This window comes from Pygocentrus nattereri, chromosome 3 (genome assembly GCF_015220715.1).
Source record: "Pygocentrus nattereri isolate fPygNat1 chromosome 3, fPygNat1.pri, whole genome shotgun sequence".
In the NCBI taxonomy this organism is placed as follows: domain Eukaryota; kingdom Metazoa; phylum Chordata; class Actinopteri; order Characiformes; family Serrasalmidae; genus Pygocentrus; species Pygocentrus nattereri.
The window spans coordinates 14,809,950-14,831,869 of NC_051213.1; the positions used below are offsets into that span (position 1 = coordinate 14,809,950).

At 37.8% G+C, this 21,920-nt stretch overlaps 1 protein-coding gene across 1 annotated transcript in view; it reads right to left on the reverse strand.

Annotated features, from left to right (window-relative positions):
* Nucleotides 1–17,779: 17,779 nt before the first annotated feature.
* reck (reversion-inducing-cysteine-rich protein with kazal motifs) overlaps nt 17,780–21,920 on the reverse strand; it is a 63,650-nt gene continuing 59,509 nt past the window's right edge. The window contains exons 19-21 of the mRNA XM_017721391.2: nt 20,789–20,862; nt 20,090–20,245; nt 17,780–18,248 (exon numbers count right to left, since the gene is read on the reverse strand). Coding sequence (XP_017576880.1) covers nt 18,021–18,248; nt 20,090–20,245; nt 20,789–20,862 — 458 coding nt within the window. The 3' untranslated portion in view covers nt 17,780–18,020. The remainder of the gene's footprint in view (nt 18,249–20,089; nt 20,246–20,788; nt 20,863–21,920) is intronic.

Here is a 21,920-nt window from a genome sequence, read left to right on the forward strand (position 1 = left end):
TGTATACACAATGTACACAGTACAGTATATGTGCACTGGAACCTTATAGTAAAATCTATTTTCTATAGTCACTTATGCTCCTACTTATTCTCATTTCATTTCGGTTTTTATTTCTCTGTTTATAATGTTTATAATAATACTTATATTCTAATGTTGTATGTTAGGTTGCTGTTAAAACCTAAATTTCCCACATGGGATTCATAAAGTGTTATCATAAATCATAGGTAAACAGGAAAGTTTTCGTGAAGTTTTTAATGAGTCATGAACAAAGAACAATTGCATCTAAATGATGAGGAAATGGCAGATTAGGTCAGGTGTTGTCCAAGGGAGATTCTCAGGGTGGAAACTCAGAGACACCACTGATTCATACAGAGACATACTAGGTCTTTTCAAACAGGCCGTAGCCCTTTGAAAAGTGCTTCAGCATGCTTGGAGGAGAACATTAACCACTCATATTGGCTGATAATGTAGACACTCACTTAGCCAGTATGGAACAGTCCATGTTCATTAGAGTGAAAGAAGGCCACTATTATTTCCCAGTGTAACTAGTTTGTGCTAAGGCAAATCAGTGATCAGCTGATTGAATTTTAATCTGCAAGACTAACTGGAGAGTTTCTATAGATGGACATATGTTTTAATGAGCACAGTACTAGTGGAAACAACAACCTTTCATCCCACCCATTAAAAGGCAGAAGCAACTTCATTTGAACAAACTTTATTGAGTTTGCAAACATTGCAAGGTTACCAGCGTTTTCAGTATATAGCAAGTATGTTGCTCAGCAGTCTTGCGCTCATTCAAAGGTGTCCGTTATTCAAGCCTGTGACAGCAATTTCTGACTGGGGCCTTAAAGCTTTCCCTGAAATGGCACACTGCTGTATTTGCAAAATACCCAGACTTTAAGAATTGCTATATTCATCCACACCACAGCGTTATTCATTAACAGTCTGGTGAGACCCAGTGATGAAGTAGTTTGATCCGTCGTTGGACCGTAAACTACACACAGGTGCCATTCACACCAGGATGGAATATCTTTACAAAGGAGTTTTCCTATTGTCAGAAATTGGCTAAAATTCTGTTTACTGAGCTAAACTCCAGCTCTCTTTATCAGATTTCTTAATCGGATTTCTCAATCAGAGTATGGTGTTTACATGACCATTTAATTAATCAAATAACTGTGAAATCCAAAATAATACAAGCCCATATCCCCCCATATAGATTCGGTGTTGAACCAGACAAACTTTCCAACTTAAATCATTGAAAATATTTTGTTGTTGAGTTAAATTTATATAACGCCTTTCTCAGTGTTTAGAATGCATGTACGGAATGTATTTAGGTTGGAAAGCTGGTGTGGTTTAAACAAGATGGAATTCTTTTGAATTAACTGTGCTTTGCATCAGTTTACCAACAATTAATGAACCAATACAACTACTGTTTATACTGTTGTATACACATACTGTTAGAGTTAACCCCACTAATGTGGAAAGCTGTAACGTTTGAACTCATTCTAGTTTCAGCTGAAGTGCTCAGACAGTGAGCGCTGGAAACAAAGTTAACATTTTCTTTTGTTTCAGATACATATAGGTTGCTAGTATAAATAGACTCTCAGATGATGTTACTGTTAAATGTCCATGATGACACACACAATACAGTACATTATATAAAAGCCGCCTGAAACTAAAGGAATGATCAGTTAGTCACGAGATGAGAGGCCAAGCCTCACGCACACATATGCAGCGAAAAATGTGAATAAATGCCCCCACACTGGAAAAAATTTCATATTTTTCATCATTGTGGAGAGATTTGTTCCCTGCAAAATGACCACACACACGCACACACGCACACACACGCACACACACACACACACACACACACACACACACACACACACACACACTAAGAACAAATGTCTCTGAGGACCCCTGGAGGACTGAATGCAAAATTACATTAACACTCTATAGAAATGTATTAGAACATTAGAAATTTCAGAATATAGTCATAATGTCTGAAAACTTTGCCATGGTAGTTCACACATTCAGACTGAGTGTCCAGGCTGCAGGAGGAACATTCAGAGGAAAACTCTCTTAGCAACATGACTGTGCCAAAATCAGAGAGCACCCTCCATTTATTTTGTTTCAACTCAAACAGCCATGTGTATAAGTTCATTTTTCAGTGTCAGGGAAAAACAGCAGGGCACATGAACTTAACTCAAAAGAAAATTACATGCAAACCATAATAACTATATATAACATCACTAGTTTCAGTATTCAGTCCACTCTTTCCTTACTTACAGCTTCCATTCTTTTCAGTAGAGTTGTTTTCTGTGTTTCAAAGAAATTTGCATGGATATTTTCCCACACCTCCAAAGTTCAGTTGTAGAAGTTGGATGCATTTTCTGTTTCTCACATTTCAAGTAATCCAAAACTCATTTAGTGATGCTGAGGTCTGGACTCTGGGACAGTCACTTCATTGATCCTGGAACACCAGCAGCTTCTATGTTTGATTTGTCTTCTTCAGTCTTTTTACAGCCTCAGCTATGAAGTCCATATTGGCAATACAGTGCTTCTTCTTATAGCTCGCTGAAGACCCAGAATTGCTGGTGTGTGACATTTTGCCGTAAAGCGTCACACAGTTCAAGCGTCATACCTGCTCCTCAAAAGTTACATAGTGCTATAGCAGCTGTTATTTTAAGGTAAATTTGTTACATAATGTTGCTTCAAATACTGTCTATCTAGTGGTGACTTTTCCAAGTAACAGATTCTTAAGCGCATTTCCTTTCAGACTTATAGTGTTGAGTTGTCTTCTCACAGTGGAAAGATGGACAGAAACACCTGTGGATGTTTTCAGATCTGAAGCAATAGTGAAGCTTGATTTCTCTTCTCTCTCAAAGATGAAAGCTTCAAAGCAGCATTATGCAAGAATTGGTATTTTTTTCGCTCTTGGGCTCCCCCTACATTTGCAGAGGATATTTCACTGTTATGTTACTGTCCATCCATCCATGTTGTGAATATAATTGAAGGATTTTATTACAGAAGTTTGCATAAATTAAAGGCTTACTTTGCATGAGATTTACAAAGACTGTCCAAATGTTTTGCCTTGGAAAAAGTTTCTTTGCATGCTAGCCCAAAACGAGACATGCATAAACACTGGCATCCAAAAGAATTGCAAAACACTATGAAACAAGGATGAGATTGATAACGGTACAGCGTATTCTCTGATAAATAAATTGTATTTTTGTTTTTTTCCCATTAGCCGTGATACGGTCTTGCATCCTTTTATCTCCTTTAGCTCTTGCCTGTCCAAGATTTACTCTTGCCTAGTCTCTTACTCAGTCACTCTCTTTTTCTCTCTTCCTTGGATGTCTTCTTCAGTCTCTTCACAGCCTCTGTTATGAAGTCCATACTGGCAATACAGCCCTTCTTCTTACAGCTAGCTGAAGACCCAGAATTGTCGGTGTGTGACATGGTGCTGTGTAGCGTTACGCAGTTCTCGAGAGAGGGCTTGTGTCCGCTCCTCAAAAATTACATAGTGCTATAGCAGGCAGACACCATTCTCACTATTGTAAATCAGGGCAGCATCAAAATAATTTTGAAGCTGTTATTTAAAATACTATTTATCTGGTGGTGACAGTTTTGGTGGTCTACCAGGTCTTCCATAATTGTTAGGAGTCCTATGTGTCCTAAGCTTATTTTTTCGCTCAAGTTCCTTTGACTTTCCTCTTTTATTAGGTAAATAATCTTTTTTCTGATCTCCTCAGAAATGTCTCATAACAGTAAATAATATACTCCAGGGCCGCTTTGGCTGGAAATTAAATGGGTAAATCATGGTTTCTGACTCGGGCACAGTACTGTATCACTTACATTACAACTGTATAACAGCTTTTTGATTCATCCGAATCTGTGACTCACTATGTTACAGTTTCAATAAAAGCAGAGATTTCTAACTAGAAACGAGAGAGAAAAGTACAGCCTAAATGAGTTATAGTGCAACGTTTACGATACAGGAGTTGTTCTGACTGCTGGGTTTTAAAACATTATAAATCATTCATTCGGTTGGTGTTTTCAAGCTTTGCAAACTGCTGACACAAAGAATGTACAAACATAATGCTTATCAGCTCTATACCTTTTTATTTGTTCTTTCTTTTACTCTGTTTGTTCATCATAAGATTTTAGACATAAATTATATAAAAAACGAATGAATATATTACAACCCCAATTCCAGTGAAGTTGGGACATTGTGTAAAACATAAATAAAAACAGAATACGATGATTTGCAAATCCTTTTCAACCTACATTCAATTGAATACACTAGAAAGACAAGATATTTAATGTTCAAATTGATAAATTTTATGGTTTTTTGCAAATATTAATGCATTTTGAATTTGGTGCCTGCAACACATTCCAAAGAAGTTGGGACAGGGGCAACAAAAAACTGGGAAAATTGAGGAATGCTCAAAAAACACCTGTTTGGAACATTCCACAGGTGAACAGGTTAACTGGAAACAGGTGAGTGTAATGATTGGGTATAAAGGGAGCGTCCCTGAAAGGCTCAGTCGTTCACAAGCAAGGATGGGGCGAGGTTCACCACTTTGTGAACAACATTTCTTAATGTGTAATTGCAAGGAATTTAGGGATTTCATCATCTACAGTCCATAATATCATCAAAAGATTGAGAATCTGGAGAAATCTCTGCAAGTAAGGAAGAAAACCAACGGTGAATGCCCGTGACCTTCGATCCCTCAGGCAGCACTGCATTAAAACCGACATCATTCTGTAACAGATATTACCACATGGGCTCAGGAACACTTCAGAAAACCACTGTCAGTGAACACAGTTCATCATTCCATCTACAAGTGCAAGTTAAAACTCTGCCATGCGAAGCGAAAGCCATATATCAACAACACCCAGAAACGCCGCCGGCTTCTCTGGGCCCGAGCTCATCTGAGACGGACTGACACAAAGTGGAAAAGTGTCCTGTGGTCTGATGAGTCCACATTTCAAATTGTTTTTGGAAATCATGGACATCGTGTCCTCTGGGCCAAAGAGGAAAAGGACTGTCTGGATTGTTATCAGTGCAAAGTTCAAAAGCCAGCATCTCTGATGGTGTGGGGGTGTGTTAGTGCCCATGGCATGGGTAACTTACACATCTGTGAAGGCACCATTAATGCTGAAAGGTACATACAGGTTTTGGAGCAACATCTGCTGCCATCCAAGCAACGTCTTTTTCAGGAACGTCCTGCTTATTTCAGTAAGACAATGCCAAGCCACATTCTGCCCATGTTACAACAGCGTGGCTTCATAGTAAAAGAGTGCGGGTACTAGACTGGCCTGCCTGCAGTCCAGACCTGTCTCCCATTGAAAACGTGTGGCGCATTATGAAGCGTAAAATTCGACAACGGAGACCCCGGACTGTTGAGCAACTGAAGTTGTACATCAAGCAAGGATGGGAAAGAATTCCATCTACAAAGCTTCAATAATTAGTGTCCTCAGTTCCCAAACGCTTATTGAGTGTTGTTGAAAGGAAAGGTGATGTAACACAGTGGTAAACATGCCCCTGTCCCAACTTCTTTGGAACATGTTGCAGGCATCAAATTCAAAATGAGTGAATATTTGCAAAAAACAATAAAGTTTATCCATTTGAACATTAAATATTGTGTCTTTGTAGTGTATTCAATTGAATGTAGGTTGAAAAGGATTTGCAAATCATCATATTCTGTTTTTATTTATGTTTTACACAACGTCCCAACTTCATTGGAATTGGGGTTGTAATATATTCATTTATTTTTTATAATTAATTCATGTCTACAATCTTATAATGAACAGACAGAGTAAAAGAAAGAAGGGAAAAAAAGAAAAAAAAAGTAAAGTATTATAATAAAAATGCTTTTCTTTCTGTTGTTGTGCTTTACATTGGAGGAAAACAAGAAAACAATACAAACTAAAATTAATAACAGTAATCTACTGCATACTCCACGCAGCAGTCAAACATATGTATAGCTGATAATGGCATAGACTGTTTTTACTCTAATATCGGTCAGGAAAGATTGTTATACATTCTGTATTTTTCATTTCAGAACCAACCAAGTGCAGTCAGCACGTGCAGAAGGGTCGGGACTGATTGTTCTTCATTTGTGATGCTGCCTCCAGCTGGACAGGCAATAAAGTGCAGCCCAGCACCCAAATCAAAACCCCACCTGCACAGCAATAACGAACATCAAGCAGCTCATTTCAGAAAGTTGCTAAAGAATTTGATTTGATTTATAAAGTGGATATAATAACACCACTGGCACCACTTTATGCAGAGCATTCATCACATATTTATCAGGGTAGTGATTATTTGCATTTTTACCTGGTTGATTGTAATATTAACATGACAACAATGAAATTCAAACCTGCTGTGAAACGACATGGTTTGTATATATGAGATTTTTACATTTTCAGAAAGCAAAACATTTTGCTTTGGACACAAATGATGCTGCTGCTGAACAAAGACTGTTGTGTACAGTCAAATGCATGCAAGTTATACAATTCAATGCAATCTAGCAAAGTAGGTGTGTTTCCCAACCTTAGAACTTCCCACCAGCTTCTTATTCAAACAGTCAACTCAGTGGTGCTCTGAAGCATCTGTATGCCTTTGTTCTCTTGCTATAAGTCAGTAAGTTTTTTGTTTTCACGCTATTCTGTTACCTATAGTTAAAAGATAAAATATTTAAGTTCTCTATGCTCCTGCAGGCAGCTGTAACTCAAACTGGCTTATTTATTTATTTATTTTTGTTGCATCCTTTAATTTTTAAAAGCAGCCTACGAGTTTCAACCTCAAGCAATGGTTTGCATATGGTTTACGATTCCTCTGAGTTCCTCTAGAACTTTGTCTTGTACTTCATCTCTATTCTTTTATGTTATTTTCTATCAATCCCCTCACAGAGCCCAGAGTTGTTAAGTTGCTAGTTCACTTACAGCCCACAGCTATCAGCACTATACTTTTTAATGCTTCCACTTATTCACATATGCTGCCAAGTGCTTTACCTTTACCTTTTTTCTGCTAATTTATTTACATTTCATGTATGTGTGCTTAGCTGTTTCTAGCTAACGCTAAAACAAACATGGATATGATAAAGTACAAACTCAGTTCCAAAATAGTTGGGACAGTGGGTGAAACGCAAATAAATACAGAAAGTGATTTATAAATTGACTTGTATTTGAACGAAAACAGCGCAAAGACATGTGATGTTTAAGCAATAGAACATGAGAGGGAATGTTTTTATCGTGAAATAACATCACGGCTGTGATTTGGTCCCAGGCACGAGCCGAAGGCGAAGGCGTGATGTTATTTGCAGTAACACATGACCTTGAATGTTCTACTGAAATAAATAGACTGGCGCGGAACGTTTAATATATTGTAATGTTAACGATTCCTTGTGCCAAATTATTTTTCCTTAACAAGCAGCTTCGTTGCTACATCAGAGTAACGAGCTCTGCTCATTCGCTACACAGCTAGCAGTTCTCCAGCACCACACAGACCAACTGACAGTTTGGGAATTTACATCGTCTCATCTTCAGAGTGACCAAATCGGCTGTCGGTCAAATGAGATCTTAAAAATATTCATTTTCTGTCTGTGGCAAAGTAAGAAGTAAAGACATTTAGATGTCTTCAGCATCTCCTACAGCTGTCAAAGTCATTGCTTAGCAACGGCGTCTCAGCGGAGTGATACAGCGTTTGTGAAAAAAACGTGATGTTATGGTGAAACAACAGCGCAGTGAGAATGCTTCTCAGCCAATCAGCTTGCATGGCCAGAACTAACTGTTGTATAGTTTATCTTATCAAGCTCATTGTTTTGAAATTTTGAAATTGATGCCTGTGAAAAAAATGTCCCCTAAAATGTTGGGACAATTTAAGCCTAAGAATGCTGTGTAATTTTCTAAAAAACATCTTACATTGGTGAGGCAATCATGTTTGGATATAAACAGAGCCTCCAGGAAAGGCTGTGTCCTTTGGCAAGGATGCGTCAAGGCTCACCACTTTGATGAAAATGCATCAGCAAAAAATACAACAGTTAATAATTGTTGCTTTTCTTAAAAAATATAGGCATCAGAAAATATTTAATATGTTTTTTGAAATATCAACAAGTTATTAAATGATAAAAAAATTCTAAGACAGATAAACTATTAATAGTAATTCCTTGGTACGTTATCTACTTCGGGGCATTCTGGATGTTTGTTGTGTAAGTCTCAATCCATTTTCAGTGTTATAAAGTTTTCTTAGTCATTAAAAAATAATCTACAGCTCTGTTTGAAATTCTGAACACATCTCATTTTTACTGCATTTTATACAGCTTCTTGGAAATAAGTTGGAATACATACAGTTTTAGATTAGTAGCATATTATTAAAATTTTATCATTTTAGATGTGATCTTGCAGCAAACTGGTTTTATATAATTGGAAACAGTTCCTTTTGAACAGCAGTGTATATAGTAGACACAGTATATTATTATATTATGCCATATTTCTGTCATATTTATGCTACAGTGTGACTGTATTTACTATCTCTACTATATCTGTTATATATACACACATGTAACTATATACATCATCAAATTGATCTCACATTTTAGATGATGCTTATCTAGTAGATACAGTCTGTGTAATGTCTTAAATTTGTCATACTTATGCTACTGAGGTGGGACATTTTTGTGGAAGAGTCTTGCATGAAGTAGCTGAAGACACAAGAGCTGCCACAAGTGAGAACAACATCTTACACACCAGGTGGGCACAGACCAATGGGGTCGGAGAAAATCTCAGAAGTTCTTAGTGTATTTTTATTTTATCAGTGTATTAAAAGTGCTTCGGCAATATCTCAAAACATTGTTTCAACCAATCACAAAAATGGTGTCAACCAGGCCCAGTGGCACATGCTATCCCTGAAAGTAGACTGGAGACTAAAACTCAGCCAACATTGTTCACACACTGATGTAGAAACAGCAGAAACCTGACTAAAAGTGCAATAGAAATATGGAGCTTTTTTCTGTGCAGTAGAAATACCTCTGGTGTTTTCCAAGTCTTTGACATAGCTTCATACACTACTTCACCTTGGCACTGTTGACAATTTTGAAAAATGTGAATTAATATGTGATGATTAGACAAATATGTAAAAATGATGTGTGGTCTAATCGTGTCTTTGGCCTGTGCACTTCATGAAATCAGAGCAAGTCAGTGTTTCTATTGGATCTTGTTGAATTTTAGCTGGTGGTGGTGAGGGTGGAGGGCAGAGTACTCTCATTTTTAGTTGTAAAGATTCTACTGAAGTAAGTCAAAGTTATACAAATGCTGCATCAATGAGTGAAATGTAATCAGAATAGAGAGGATCTAATATGATAAGACCAGATGAATTTCACTGGAGCTGTAAGCTGTACTTACTTTTGATGACTCTTTCCTGCTTGCGTAAACATTTTCAGTTCTGTTTTGCTCTGAGGATGTTTTACACTTGCATTCTGAAAAAGGAGTATAAGACAATTCAGTCTGAAATCATACATCTATATGTTTCATGTTTATATGAGTTTCATACAACCAGCTAAAATGCTTCTTACCACATAAATTCATTATGTATGTACGACACATCATTTTTACCCTGTATCTTGATATCAACTTCAGCCCTGTTGCACTTTTTACAGCTGGTAATTCATCACTCACCCTTAATGGCCACATTCAGTAAACTGCAGAATGTTTATTGAACACTGCTTGAATGACTTACTTTGTTTGAGTAGCTTGATCAGAATCACTGCAGCAAAGGCTACAAGCACCACTCCCAGTATTATCAGCCGCACGAATGATTTTCTCTCAAGGAATCTGTAACACATTACATTTAATGAAGCACTTTCTATAGAGCCTTGCTTTCTGTATGCAGCTGAGGTTTGTATAACAATACAAGCATCCCCTAAACCACAAGCAGACTTTTAAGGAGAACAAAATGTTCTTCTCTTTGTACAGTCCTCTACAACAGCTTGTGCACAGCTGGACAAAGTACATGTTTTGTTGATTCTCTAAGGGAAAATAAGTGGTCGTGTCCTCTACAGAGAACACACTTTTGCATATTTTAATGCACAATTACTGTTTATTTGCTGAATTTAACAAATTGGGAAAAATAAACAAACCAGAACAGAGCCTGGGCAAATGTTACGGCACATTTTGTATTTTATGCTTAATCTTTTCCCAATATGTTAAACTCAACAAATAAATAAAAGTTATGCACTACAATTAGCCTTGTTCAAGTGTTCCCCGTAGAGGACCTTTTTCACTTAAAAAAATCAACAAAACATTTAAATGAACTGGTAGTGGGCTTTTGCATAGGACAGAGCAGTGATTCGACCAAATATGATACACTGAACAGACCCTTTAAGGGTTCCTATAGCATGCTGAAGTTTCAAGAGGTCATCAGATGTCATGCGAGGGGCTGTTAGGAACTGATTCTTTAATGACACACTTGTCCATGGCTAAGCTAGCCTCAGTAGGCTCATTAGCTACCTGAGCAAACTTTGTAATGCAAATTCTTTTTTTTTAGCATACAAACAGGACCTTGGACACGGGGCAGTTTTCTACAAGCTGCAGTGAGCAAATGCAGGGCCCTATGGACACAGTAATGAACCCAAGGCAAGTTTGAAGTTTGCTTCTCCACTTTGTTCCTCCACTGTGGAAACTCTGAATAAATCAAATCCAATCTTTGTATACAAATGGTTTAACTGGACAAAAAGCAGTTTAAACTTCATAAGAAACTTTCTTCAAAGTTTAAACTTTCATAAGAAACACATGAGGATGCTTGGAAATTTTGTTTGCAGAAATGTAGGGAAGTCCTGGACAGTTGGCAACCCTAGAAGGGAGCAGTGTTTTACCTGGTCTGATTGAGTGCCATTGTCTGAGCAGGTAATTTTGTTGTCACAGAGATATAAATAGGCATCTGTAGAGCCCCCACTGAGCAAAAGTACCATCCACTGTGCTCCATCCCCAGATTACTAATGTTAACTTTAAGACATTTTTCCGAATCAATGAGCTCAACTGTGGCTCCATGCATGCTTTCCTTCCCACATTCCCCACAAAGCTTACACTACCTTTTAGGTATCTGGTTTTGATGAAAGCAGGAAATCAACACACTACTGCGCTCACTGGCTGCGACCGTCTGATTCTTCACATAAAGGTCAGGAGCACCTGAGGACTGGAGATAAAGACAGACAAGGAAATGGCATGTTTGTTTTTGTTAACTCATTCATTGCTTATTGCTCCTGTTTCTTTACTGGTGAACACATAAGAGCTCAGTGCAACCAGATATGTATATGTATGTGTATATATAAATATGTATATATTTATATGCCTATAAATAAGATTAGAAACTGATGGAGATATTGTTCAAACAACATGATCTTATATTTTGTGACCTGCAACTCAAAATGGTTTTGAGGCAGACACTGCAAACCATAAAGACTTACAATATGATCATTTTTACACAGGTAGACGAAGTTAGCGTTAAGAGTCTTGCCCAAGGACTCTTATTGGTATAGTGTGGTGTGGTTACCCAAGCAGGGGATTAAACCCCAGTCTACAGTGTAGAAGGCAGAGGTGATACCCACTACACTATACCAAGTACATAATTCTTCAATTCATTCTACACCAGTGAATATCCAATCCACATACGGTGACCAACAGAGTCCAGCACACTGCACAATAAAAACAAGCTTTAAACTCAGAAAACACTTCCTTCAAAATGATGTGCGCCACATTTTTCAAAAGCTCTTCAAAATAATAAAACATGGCACAAATTTGTAGACTTGCTGCAACTCAGAAAATGCTTTCATCAACTCGACCACATCAGCACTACATTTTACAAATACAGAAAGCACACAACTTCAGAAAAACAACACAACGGAAATGCTGTGTTTGTAGCAGAAGGAAAGAGAATGAAGCCATTCAGTCTTCATTCGCTTAGTTATACAGTGTAACAATATCAACTACACTCTCAGATAAAAAGGTCCTAAACTGTCACTGGGGCAGCACCTCTCGTGTCACTGGGATTGTATCCTTAATGGTACTCCACACACCCCGTCTCGTCTCCATGCTTTTTATTTTATTGTTCTGTTTTCTGTTGTATTAGGTTATGAAAAGATACAAATACCTTTTCCACTGGGAAAAAAACTTAATTAAGGTACACAGTTGGACTTTAAAACCACTGTTGTACCTTTGAAGGAACAATTACATTGTTAGTACCTTGATGAAGGAGAAATGTACCTGCAGAGAACCTTTATTTCTAACAACGTAGCAATGTCATATATAAAGGATAACACCACAGTACAGCTATAACCTGTCAGATAGCTAATTATCCAGCCAAGATAACCATGAACTTAATCTTATTGGTCAGTGATTTTCTGTCACAGATATTCTCCTTTAAGGGGCTTCCAGAAACACTGCTGTTGTTTTGTGATTGGCTTTGCAACATTTCTGAAGTTGCGTGTTTTCTGCATTTGCTGTGTGTTTCTGCAGTGAAACGTGAGTGTAGTCATGCTGATGAAACATCTGAACGCGCATCACGTTTGTGAGCTCTCAGCGTGTTTTTCATTGTTCTGTGTATTGGGGCTTGGCGGCTGCCGCATAGAACCATTTATGACCATTTATTTTTAAGAATGTGAAGTAATTAACTGATATCAATTCACTTCATCTTCGAACCTCTGACTGCTGCAATTTCACCAACAAACTGATACGTCCATCCTTCCTTGTATCCAACTTCATTGTGAGCTTTTTAAAGGAGGACATTACTACAGCACTGTAACTACACAGAACAGAGAACATTCTGGAAATAAAAGCAACACTAAGTGGACTCATTTTTAGTGACTGTTGTGAGGATTATCTCAATTCTTCATAAGTAAGAAAATAAAACCACTAGCCACGGTGCTCCAGCTAAACGCATCTGCTAATTTTTCATACAAGCTCTTGTTGTCATTGTCAGAACAAAAGCTCACATCTCCAAAATCCCAATCCAGCTGATTAACACAGATGACAACTCCATCATGCTTCCCTCTAGTAAGATGGCAGAAAACTCACTTATTCTGCTTAAAAGGGGCATTCTACCAATTTTTAAACATTTCTGCAATATTAAATTACTCACATTTAAAATCATTCAGAGAGGTTTGGTGTGAAATGCACCATTCTAGAGAAACTTTGTCGAAATTGTTCACAGTGGTGGTGATAGGAACCAGACATCTGAAGAATTTTATACTCCCTCCCAGAAAGCAAACACGTGAAACGGTTATTAATACACTACCCGCCTGCGACATTGTTTTACAACAGTTTCGAGAAAGTTTTGGCCTAAAACACTATATTGCCAAAAGAATTCGCTCACCTGCCTTCACACACATATGAACTTCAGTGACATCCCATTCTTAATCCATAGGGTTTAATATGATGTCTGCCCACACTTTGCATCTATAACAGCTTCAACTCTTCTGGGAAGGCTTTCCACAAGGTTTAGGAGTGTGTTTATGGGAATATTTGACCATCCAGAAGCACATTTGTGAAGTCACATACTGATGTTGGACGAGAAGGCCTGACTTGCAGCCTCCGTTCTAATTCATCCCAAAGGTGTCCTATCGGGTTGAGGTCAGGACTCAGTCAAGTTCTTCCACACCAAACTCACTCATCCGTGTCTTTATGGACCTCGCTTTGTGCACTGGTGCACAGTCATGTTGGAACAGGAAGGGGCCATCCCCAAACAGTTCCCACAAAGTTGAGAGCATGAAATTGTCCAAAATCTCTTGGTCTGCTGAAGCATTAAGAGTTCCTTTCACTGGAACTAAGGGACCGAGACCAACTCCTGAAAAACAACCCACACCATAATCCCCCTTTACCAAATTTTACACTCGGCAAAATGCAGTCAAAGTAACGTTCTCCTGGCAACTGCCAAACCCAGACTCATCCATCAGATTGCCAGATGGAGAAGCGTGATTCGTCACTCCAGAGAACATGTCTCCACTGCTCTAGAGTCCAGTGGCGGCGCTTTACACCACTGCATTCGACGCTTTGCATTGCACTTGCTAATGTAAGGCTTGGATGCAGCTGCTCAGCCATGGAAACCCATTCCATGAAACTCTCTACGCTGTTCTTGAGCTAATCTGAAGGCCACATGAAGTTTGAAGGTCTGTAGTGATTGACTCTGCAGAAAGTAATCCGCTGAAAGAAATCCGCTGACCCTGCTGTCATTTTACATGGCCTACCACTTCGTGGCTGACTTGCTGTCGTTCCCAATCGCTTCCACTTTGTTATAATAACACTGATATTTGAGTGGAATATTTAGTAGCAAGGAAATTTCATGACTGGACTTGTTGCACTGGTGGCATCCTATCATGGTACCACGCTGGAATTCACTGAGCTCCTGATAGCGACCCATTCTTTCACTAATGTTTGTAGAAGCAGTTTGCAGGCCTAGGTGCTTAGTTCTATAGACTTATGGCCATGGAAGTGATTGAAACACCTGAATTCAACGATTTGGGTGGGTGACTGAATACTTTTGGCAACATAGTGTATATATATTTTTTTAGTCCAGTCATTGTGGAGAGGTACACACAGGGTGTTGTGAGTCAGATTTACCACCGTTTTATCATGATCAATATTACATATAAAACTGTGAACACATGTAGGTTGTTCTATAAAGCAAATTAACCCCTGAAGTCCCAGTAGTTACTAATCATTTCAGTACACAATACATTTATTTGCTACTTTTAACATATTGAATTATATATTAGATATTAAATGTGGCATAACTTTTACACAGGCCACATTTTATGTTTTTTTTGTCTGTACAACACGTTATCAGCAAATAAACAGTAATTGTGCATTACGATGTGCTTAACTTATTTTCGCTTAGAAAATCTACGCAAGAAGTCATTTAATCAGGGCCAGCCAAACTTTTGCATACGACTGAAAATAAAACATAAATTAAAAATACAAACTCTACCCTAAAAAAAACAGCCCCTTTAGCCCCCATTCCCCCGCATCTCATGTTCCATTGGATAGATCCAAGGTTGAAAACGTTTGCCTTTCAGAACCACTATGCTCACCTAAGGCTTTTAGTTCATGTTATTCTTAAATCTGACTGCTGTAGCTGCCCATATGTTATTTACCTATAGAAGAGATGACTGTTAGAAGAGAGCTGTTATATGCCTATACATATATTTAGCTATAAAAGATCTAGATTAGAGGGTATAAATTCATGGGGACATTAACACAGAGATAATGTAGTGTTCGTGCTTCATGCCAGGTGTGTGGTGTGTTTTTCAAATCAAATTCTCCTATCAGTGTTAAAATAGAAGGCTAATCTTTTCCATTCACTTGTCTTTCACACACTGAAAAGCGACTGGTGCACAAACCTAAACAGGCAGTTTCTGGGCCGTCTGAAGAAGCTGATTAGCTGGAGCAGGTGTGGCAGACTGTGATTGGACCGAGACTCTGCAGGAAGAACCAGGGTTGGTGACCACCGCCTCAAAGTCTCAAAGACATCTTGCTGAGAACAGACATAGCTTAGACAGACAGACCCATTCTGAAAGAATGTTCACCAACACAATGACATCATTTAAACTCTCAGGATCAGGTGCTGGTTTTACTAAAGGCTTTTATTAGGATTTTCCCTCTCAGGTCTATGATATGGCCTTTGTTTTGTTTGGTAACAGAGGGAAGAGCAGCTTGTGACTCTTGGAGTGCCTGACCAACCAGACACATTTTGGTTTTTGTCTCAGCAAGATTTGTAATGTTTCTGAAAGCAGCCCACACGCCTCTGCCACAGCAGGAAAATGTAAACTGTTTCCAACTCCACCTTTTCTGAAGGTGACCTTTGCTGAAAGTCATGAGTGCAAATATAAATGACCCCAACTGCAACCTGATGCAAACACGATTAATAAAGTAAAATCATGCTCATTAGAACGAATAGGATCAGTGAAAACAGTGTCAGACACTGACCACTGGATCACAAAACACAGCAGCAAATCATTTCATTATCCAAAATATATTGTATTTAAGGCATCTAATACTTTTTTGGTGAATCTATTACGTTCAGTAAAAATGTGTTGAATTTACATGTGGGGATGTGAATTCTCTTATTAATTACTAAGTGATCCTTGCCAGGGATTTGAAAATGGAAATCTGACAGATAGCCTTTGGGTTTGAACACGCTGACTTATTAAGGGCCTGGCAGCTCATGTCATGGATTTCCATGAAAATGTTTTTTTTTTTTTTTTTTAACTGCTTAATGAATGCTAATATCTAACTAGGCTGCGCTCACAGTTTAATTATGTATTAAGACTAGGAACGATTTCACTTAAAAGTTAGTCTATAAATAAACACAATGGGTTCATTTATTGAAGCACTTAGATGTTCAAGCATGAAATCCTTAATCTTTTATTATTATTATTATTATTGCTGTTGTTCATTTTCATATATTCATGCAGTATCCCTATTTAAATCATATTAAATCTACAAAAAGTCCATATATTTTAACAAATATTAATCCTATCTCCTTCTAACTTCTTTGTAAACACAGTTAGATATACAAAAAAGGAAAACCTTTTAGACTCTGCGTCTCAGGAGCGTGTGGTTCGTGGGTGGGGCAGCGTGCAATTTGGTGATAAGCTGCTGTTAGTAAATTGAACACTATATTCAGGCGCATTGTGAACATAACAAGGTCAGATGAAGACATATTCTGTGTTGTGGCTATGCTCTTAAATACATCAAGCCCTGAGCCATTTGCACAGTATTGTTTACTGACTATTTTTATCTGAATGCAACGTTAAAAACAGTCACTGAAGATCTGAGTGGTGACACTTTACGTGGGTTTGAAACAAGCTACATTTCGCAATATAAACACTTTTATTATTATCTTATAAAAATACACATCAGTTGAGTTGCAAACACACAAACGAACATACAGGACAGCACAAAGCTCCACTGGTTGGGAATGCTACAAAGCTGCCTAAGCACAATAATACTGTTGAAAAATTGGAGACCCTTCATGTGACATAGGCACAGACACAACATGTAACTGGACAGACAGACAGGACACATAATACAAAGCTTTCTGTAAAAACACTTCATAATTGTCATCATGCAAGAATAAGATTTAAAAAAATGGCACATTGTGACTCTGACCACCAGATCAGAAAACATCTTAAAATAAAACATTTCGCTATTTTTATCAACAGTTTTTTAGTTTCTGCAATGCTTCATATAAAAAATCTTTACATAGATATTTATATATATATATATATATATATATATATATATATATATATATATATATATATATATATATATATATATATATATTTAAAAACTGTATAAGCAAGGCATACTGTGATTACCCACTTGTGGATAAGCAATATGATTGTCATATTCATTTAACATGGCTGCAAGTTCCTCCTTTTAGATTTATTAAATTATCTACAGGGAGGAACGAAGAAAGATCCCTTTTATTCTGTCTTTCAGTTTGGGGTGGAATGCCTAAATCCACTTCCACTGAGAGCTTTTATCAGCTCCTCCTATAAACGATATAAAGGGTTTGAAACTTTGATACGGTGAAGCACACAGAGGAGTTACCCGGTCCAGTAAAATGGAATTAAAAGGCAGTAGAGAAGAGCACTATAGCCAGAAATCTGCTCCACTTCAGCTTGTTTTCTGGTGCTCTGTTCTGTCCACCAGTGCAGTACTGTGAATAAAATGAATTAGCAATGATAATTCAAACACAATACAGATTGCAATACAGAGTCCATTAATGATTTAATGATGAGTCCAAAACTTCACTGTCCTGTCATAGTTAGAATGATTGTTCTCATCAGCTTTTTTTGTTTGTTTGTTTTTTGTTTTTTTTGATTGTCGATGCTACACGGACCAGAGCCGCTTCCAGTAATGAAAAGAGCTGGCCAAGAAAGAAGGTCAGAGGTCAATGGTGCGATCCAGCTGCCTGGCAACAGACATTGAGGAGTATAGGGGGACACTCGTGTCTAAGCATTCCATGGGGCCCTCCCTGTGAAGGAGAGGAGGAACATGGAGAGGAGGAGGCAGAGGCAGAGAGAGAGGGAGGAGGTGCTGGGGGGAGCAGCCGAGCTAACAGTGGACAGCTTCAGCTCAGACATGAGGAAGGCAGACATGGGCACATGGGACACCAGTGTGGGGCTGCCCGAGTTGATCAGAGAGTCAATCTTCTCTGCCTCTTTACTGCAGGCTTCAATCTGTGGATATAGAAGGGACACATACTGCTGTTTAGCAATGAAGCTTAATAGGGCCCAAAGTTAACAGTGAAAACAGTCCACACACACACACACACACACACACACACACACACACACACACACACACACACACACACACACACACACACACACACATATATGCAGATGAATTGTTTCTCTTTTGAATGTTATGTGCTTGAAACAAAATTTCATTTGTAGAAGAGATTTGTGAGTTGATTGTAAAATGTAAATCTTGCTCAAACATTTTAAACATTGTTTAGCGAAAAACAAAATGTGTTAGGCTGTGCTCCCCTAAGTACATTTGTTCATTTACCAGATGCTTCCATCCAAAACAACATTTAATATAATTACAGCCAGGCATACTGCTTTGACAAAAGACAATTTCCATACACAAAAGGTACAAGACTATGTTTTCATTTCAGGAATAGTACAAGGCAATTAAGGAGGTAGCAGAGGAGCCTCTAGTGCAAGGCAAAAATAAAAAAAAACACCAATAAACAGTCAGACAGGGAGAATTCAAGAGCCACGGGTCATTTTAGCACACACATAGCAACTAGGTGATCGAGAATAAGGGAGTACTTTTAGGTAGAATAAACAAATATCTGAAATATGATGCAAGAACAAGAAACTGTTCCTAGAGGGTGAAATGAAGACATATTAGCTTTGCCCAGTAGCAGGTCAGGCCGTATACTTTTAATGACTTTCAGAAAGTACCTACTGCAAAGTTCTATTCATAAAACCCTAGGATACGGGCAGACAATGGTTAAAGTACTGAACAATTTAAAGCCAAAGCAGTAAGTAAATATAGATACATATAGAATATAAAAAAAATGTCACATTAAAAACTCATTTCCAAAAAAGCTAGGACAGTATGTGAAATACTTATAAAAACAGAAAGCAGTGCTTTGTACATATACAAAAATGACAATATTTGATGTTTTGCCTTATGAACTTCATTGTTTTTTGTTAATATACACTCATTTCCATTCTGATACCAGCAACAGGTTCCATTGTTAGGACAAGAGCATGTTTGCTAATGTGTTATATCATCTTTCCTTTTAAAAACACTATAATAATATAAAAACAATAATTGTTTAGTGACTGTAGACACTAACTGATTCAGTTTCGACAATGGAATTTTTTTTTTTACCATTCTTCTGTTATACAGATCCTTAGCTGTGCCTTTGCTGATGTATTTTGAACCACACATTTTCAATAGGAGACATGATGGCCAGTCTAGCACACACTCTTTGATTATGCAGCCATGCTGTTGTTACACATGCAGAATGTGGCTTGGTGTTTTTATTTTGAAATACGCATATGTGTCCCTGGAAAAGACGACATCTAAAGGGCAGCATATTCTGCTCCATAATTTTTCAGATGTGCAATTTACCCACTAATACCCCCCTAAACCATGACAGACCCTGGCTTTTGAACTTAATGAAATATATTTCATCCAAATAACAAACAATAAATGTTCCAACTTTTTTGGAAATGGATTTGTAAATGATTTTTTTTTAGAAATGATATCCATGTCTGGTTTACATTAGCAAACAAGTTCTACATCTGTGCATCCCTAATAAATTCTGCAATATTCTTCTTTATGACCTTCACAGGACTGGTGTATGTAATCAGCACTCGCTCATTTCAGAGGCTATTATGAGTTCCTAACTGTCACGACATCTCGTTAATCATTATTAGGTCATGATTATGGTGGAAAGTTTGGAGTTGCTAAAATGTTCTGGTGACATTAAGCTACAGGTTCTGGGGAAAATGACCTAAATGTGAACCCTCTCTACACAAAAAACAGAAGCACACACCTGCAGTGGTGTGGGCTGCTGGTCCACAGGCACGATGAGGACGACAATCTCAGAGTCGATGCTCAGGTAGCCGAAGATATCGCACTGAGGAACAGAAATGTGCAGCCGCAGAATCCTCAGAATATCATGCACTGTTACCGGCTGATTCCGATTCAGCTGAAAACACATAGATAAACAACAGCACAGGCTTAAATGAAACACTGTGGTCAAGTACTGGTTAATTTGTTAAGCATAAACATTTTTCTAAGCTTTAAATATTAGGAATTAAAATGACTTTTTTTCCAGATAAAATAAAGCATTGTAAAAACAACAACTCTTAAATTAAAAGTAGTGTTCAACATTTTAACAGTAAAAGGTAAACAAGATTAGGCAGATCAGGTAGCATCATCATTTGAGGATAGAACATGCAATGTGGGTTAAACTCTGAAATGTTTAAAAAAAAGATTTATCCCCAATAGCTCTGGATAAATGGCTGCTTTCGTTATAGCAGCCGTGAAGGATATACGACACGTCTTTGTTTACCAAACTCTGCGGTCATTTAATACGCTGAAGTACATTTGTTTAAGTGTGACCCATTCTGCCATCTACTGTTTACCTGGTGTTACTGAACTTAGGCACAGACAGAACAGGAGAAGATAATAAAAGTGAAAGAAGCCTTAAGATAAATACAGACAGAGAAAAAACAAGAAGACAAATCACCCTGGCAAAGAGATCCATCTGCTGTTTATTCCAGAGGATCTGCAACATTCCAGCACACACAGGACAGCACGCACCTAGACACACACACACACACACACACACACACACACACACACAGGCTCATTTTGGTACAATGTCAAAAGTGGCATCATTTACGTGTCCCACATTACCTATATCATTGCTGTTGGAACAATACTTTGTTTCCATATTTTTTGTCTTTTTTTTTTTTTTACTTATTTTTTACTTATTTTTTAATGATTCAAAAATGCCAGCTGCTGTTTATCAAAATATTATGACAAATGGCCTGACAAAAATGGTCATAAAACCATGTTAGATTAACTTACATTGAAATTTAAGCAAGTTTATTTGTCTTTTGGAGATTTTTGCTCTGATATGTACGATGATATGTAGCTGCCTATATGTAGTAAGAATCAACCTAAACCTAATCTCAGTAACCAAAATGGTTCTGCCCTTTCCATTTTAAAAAGTGAAACAATGAGTATCCAAACATGCCCAGAACCCCTCTCTAATAAGTGAATTCAGTTATTTTAAAGTTCCCCACTGCTGATACAGGCATTCAGTTAAGCACACACAGCTTGTATAATTTCCATGGAAAAACATTGCCAACAGAACGGGACACTTTGGAGCAGCTACACATGAGCACAAAGGTCACCCTGGCTAATGACAAAAATCAGCTAGAGGGTATAAAGCCCCCAGCACTGAATTGTAGAGCAGTAGATCTGCGTTTTCTGGAGTGATAGAGTGCTTTTGGCTGGATGCAATCAAATCCACAGCAATGTTCCAACATCTAGTGTAAAGCCTTCACAGAAGAGTAAAGACTGTTGCGTGGTGGGACAAACTCTCGATTAACACCCTTGATTCAGAAGAAACAGTATATAATTTACAAAGTTAGCCTTAAATTTTTCAGTTTTTTCTACCAAGCCAGCACATTTTTGTACTATTTTCACTCATATACTGGGATTGGTGTCACACATCAGTGTAGATTTTTGTCTTAATCATATTGACTGATAACAAAAACTCTGCAGGGTGCTTCAGATTACTCTGAAAGAAAACTTCAAAATAATGAACAAATAGTAAGTTTCCTTTCTGGAAATGTGCTTTCTGCCTGCTT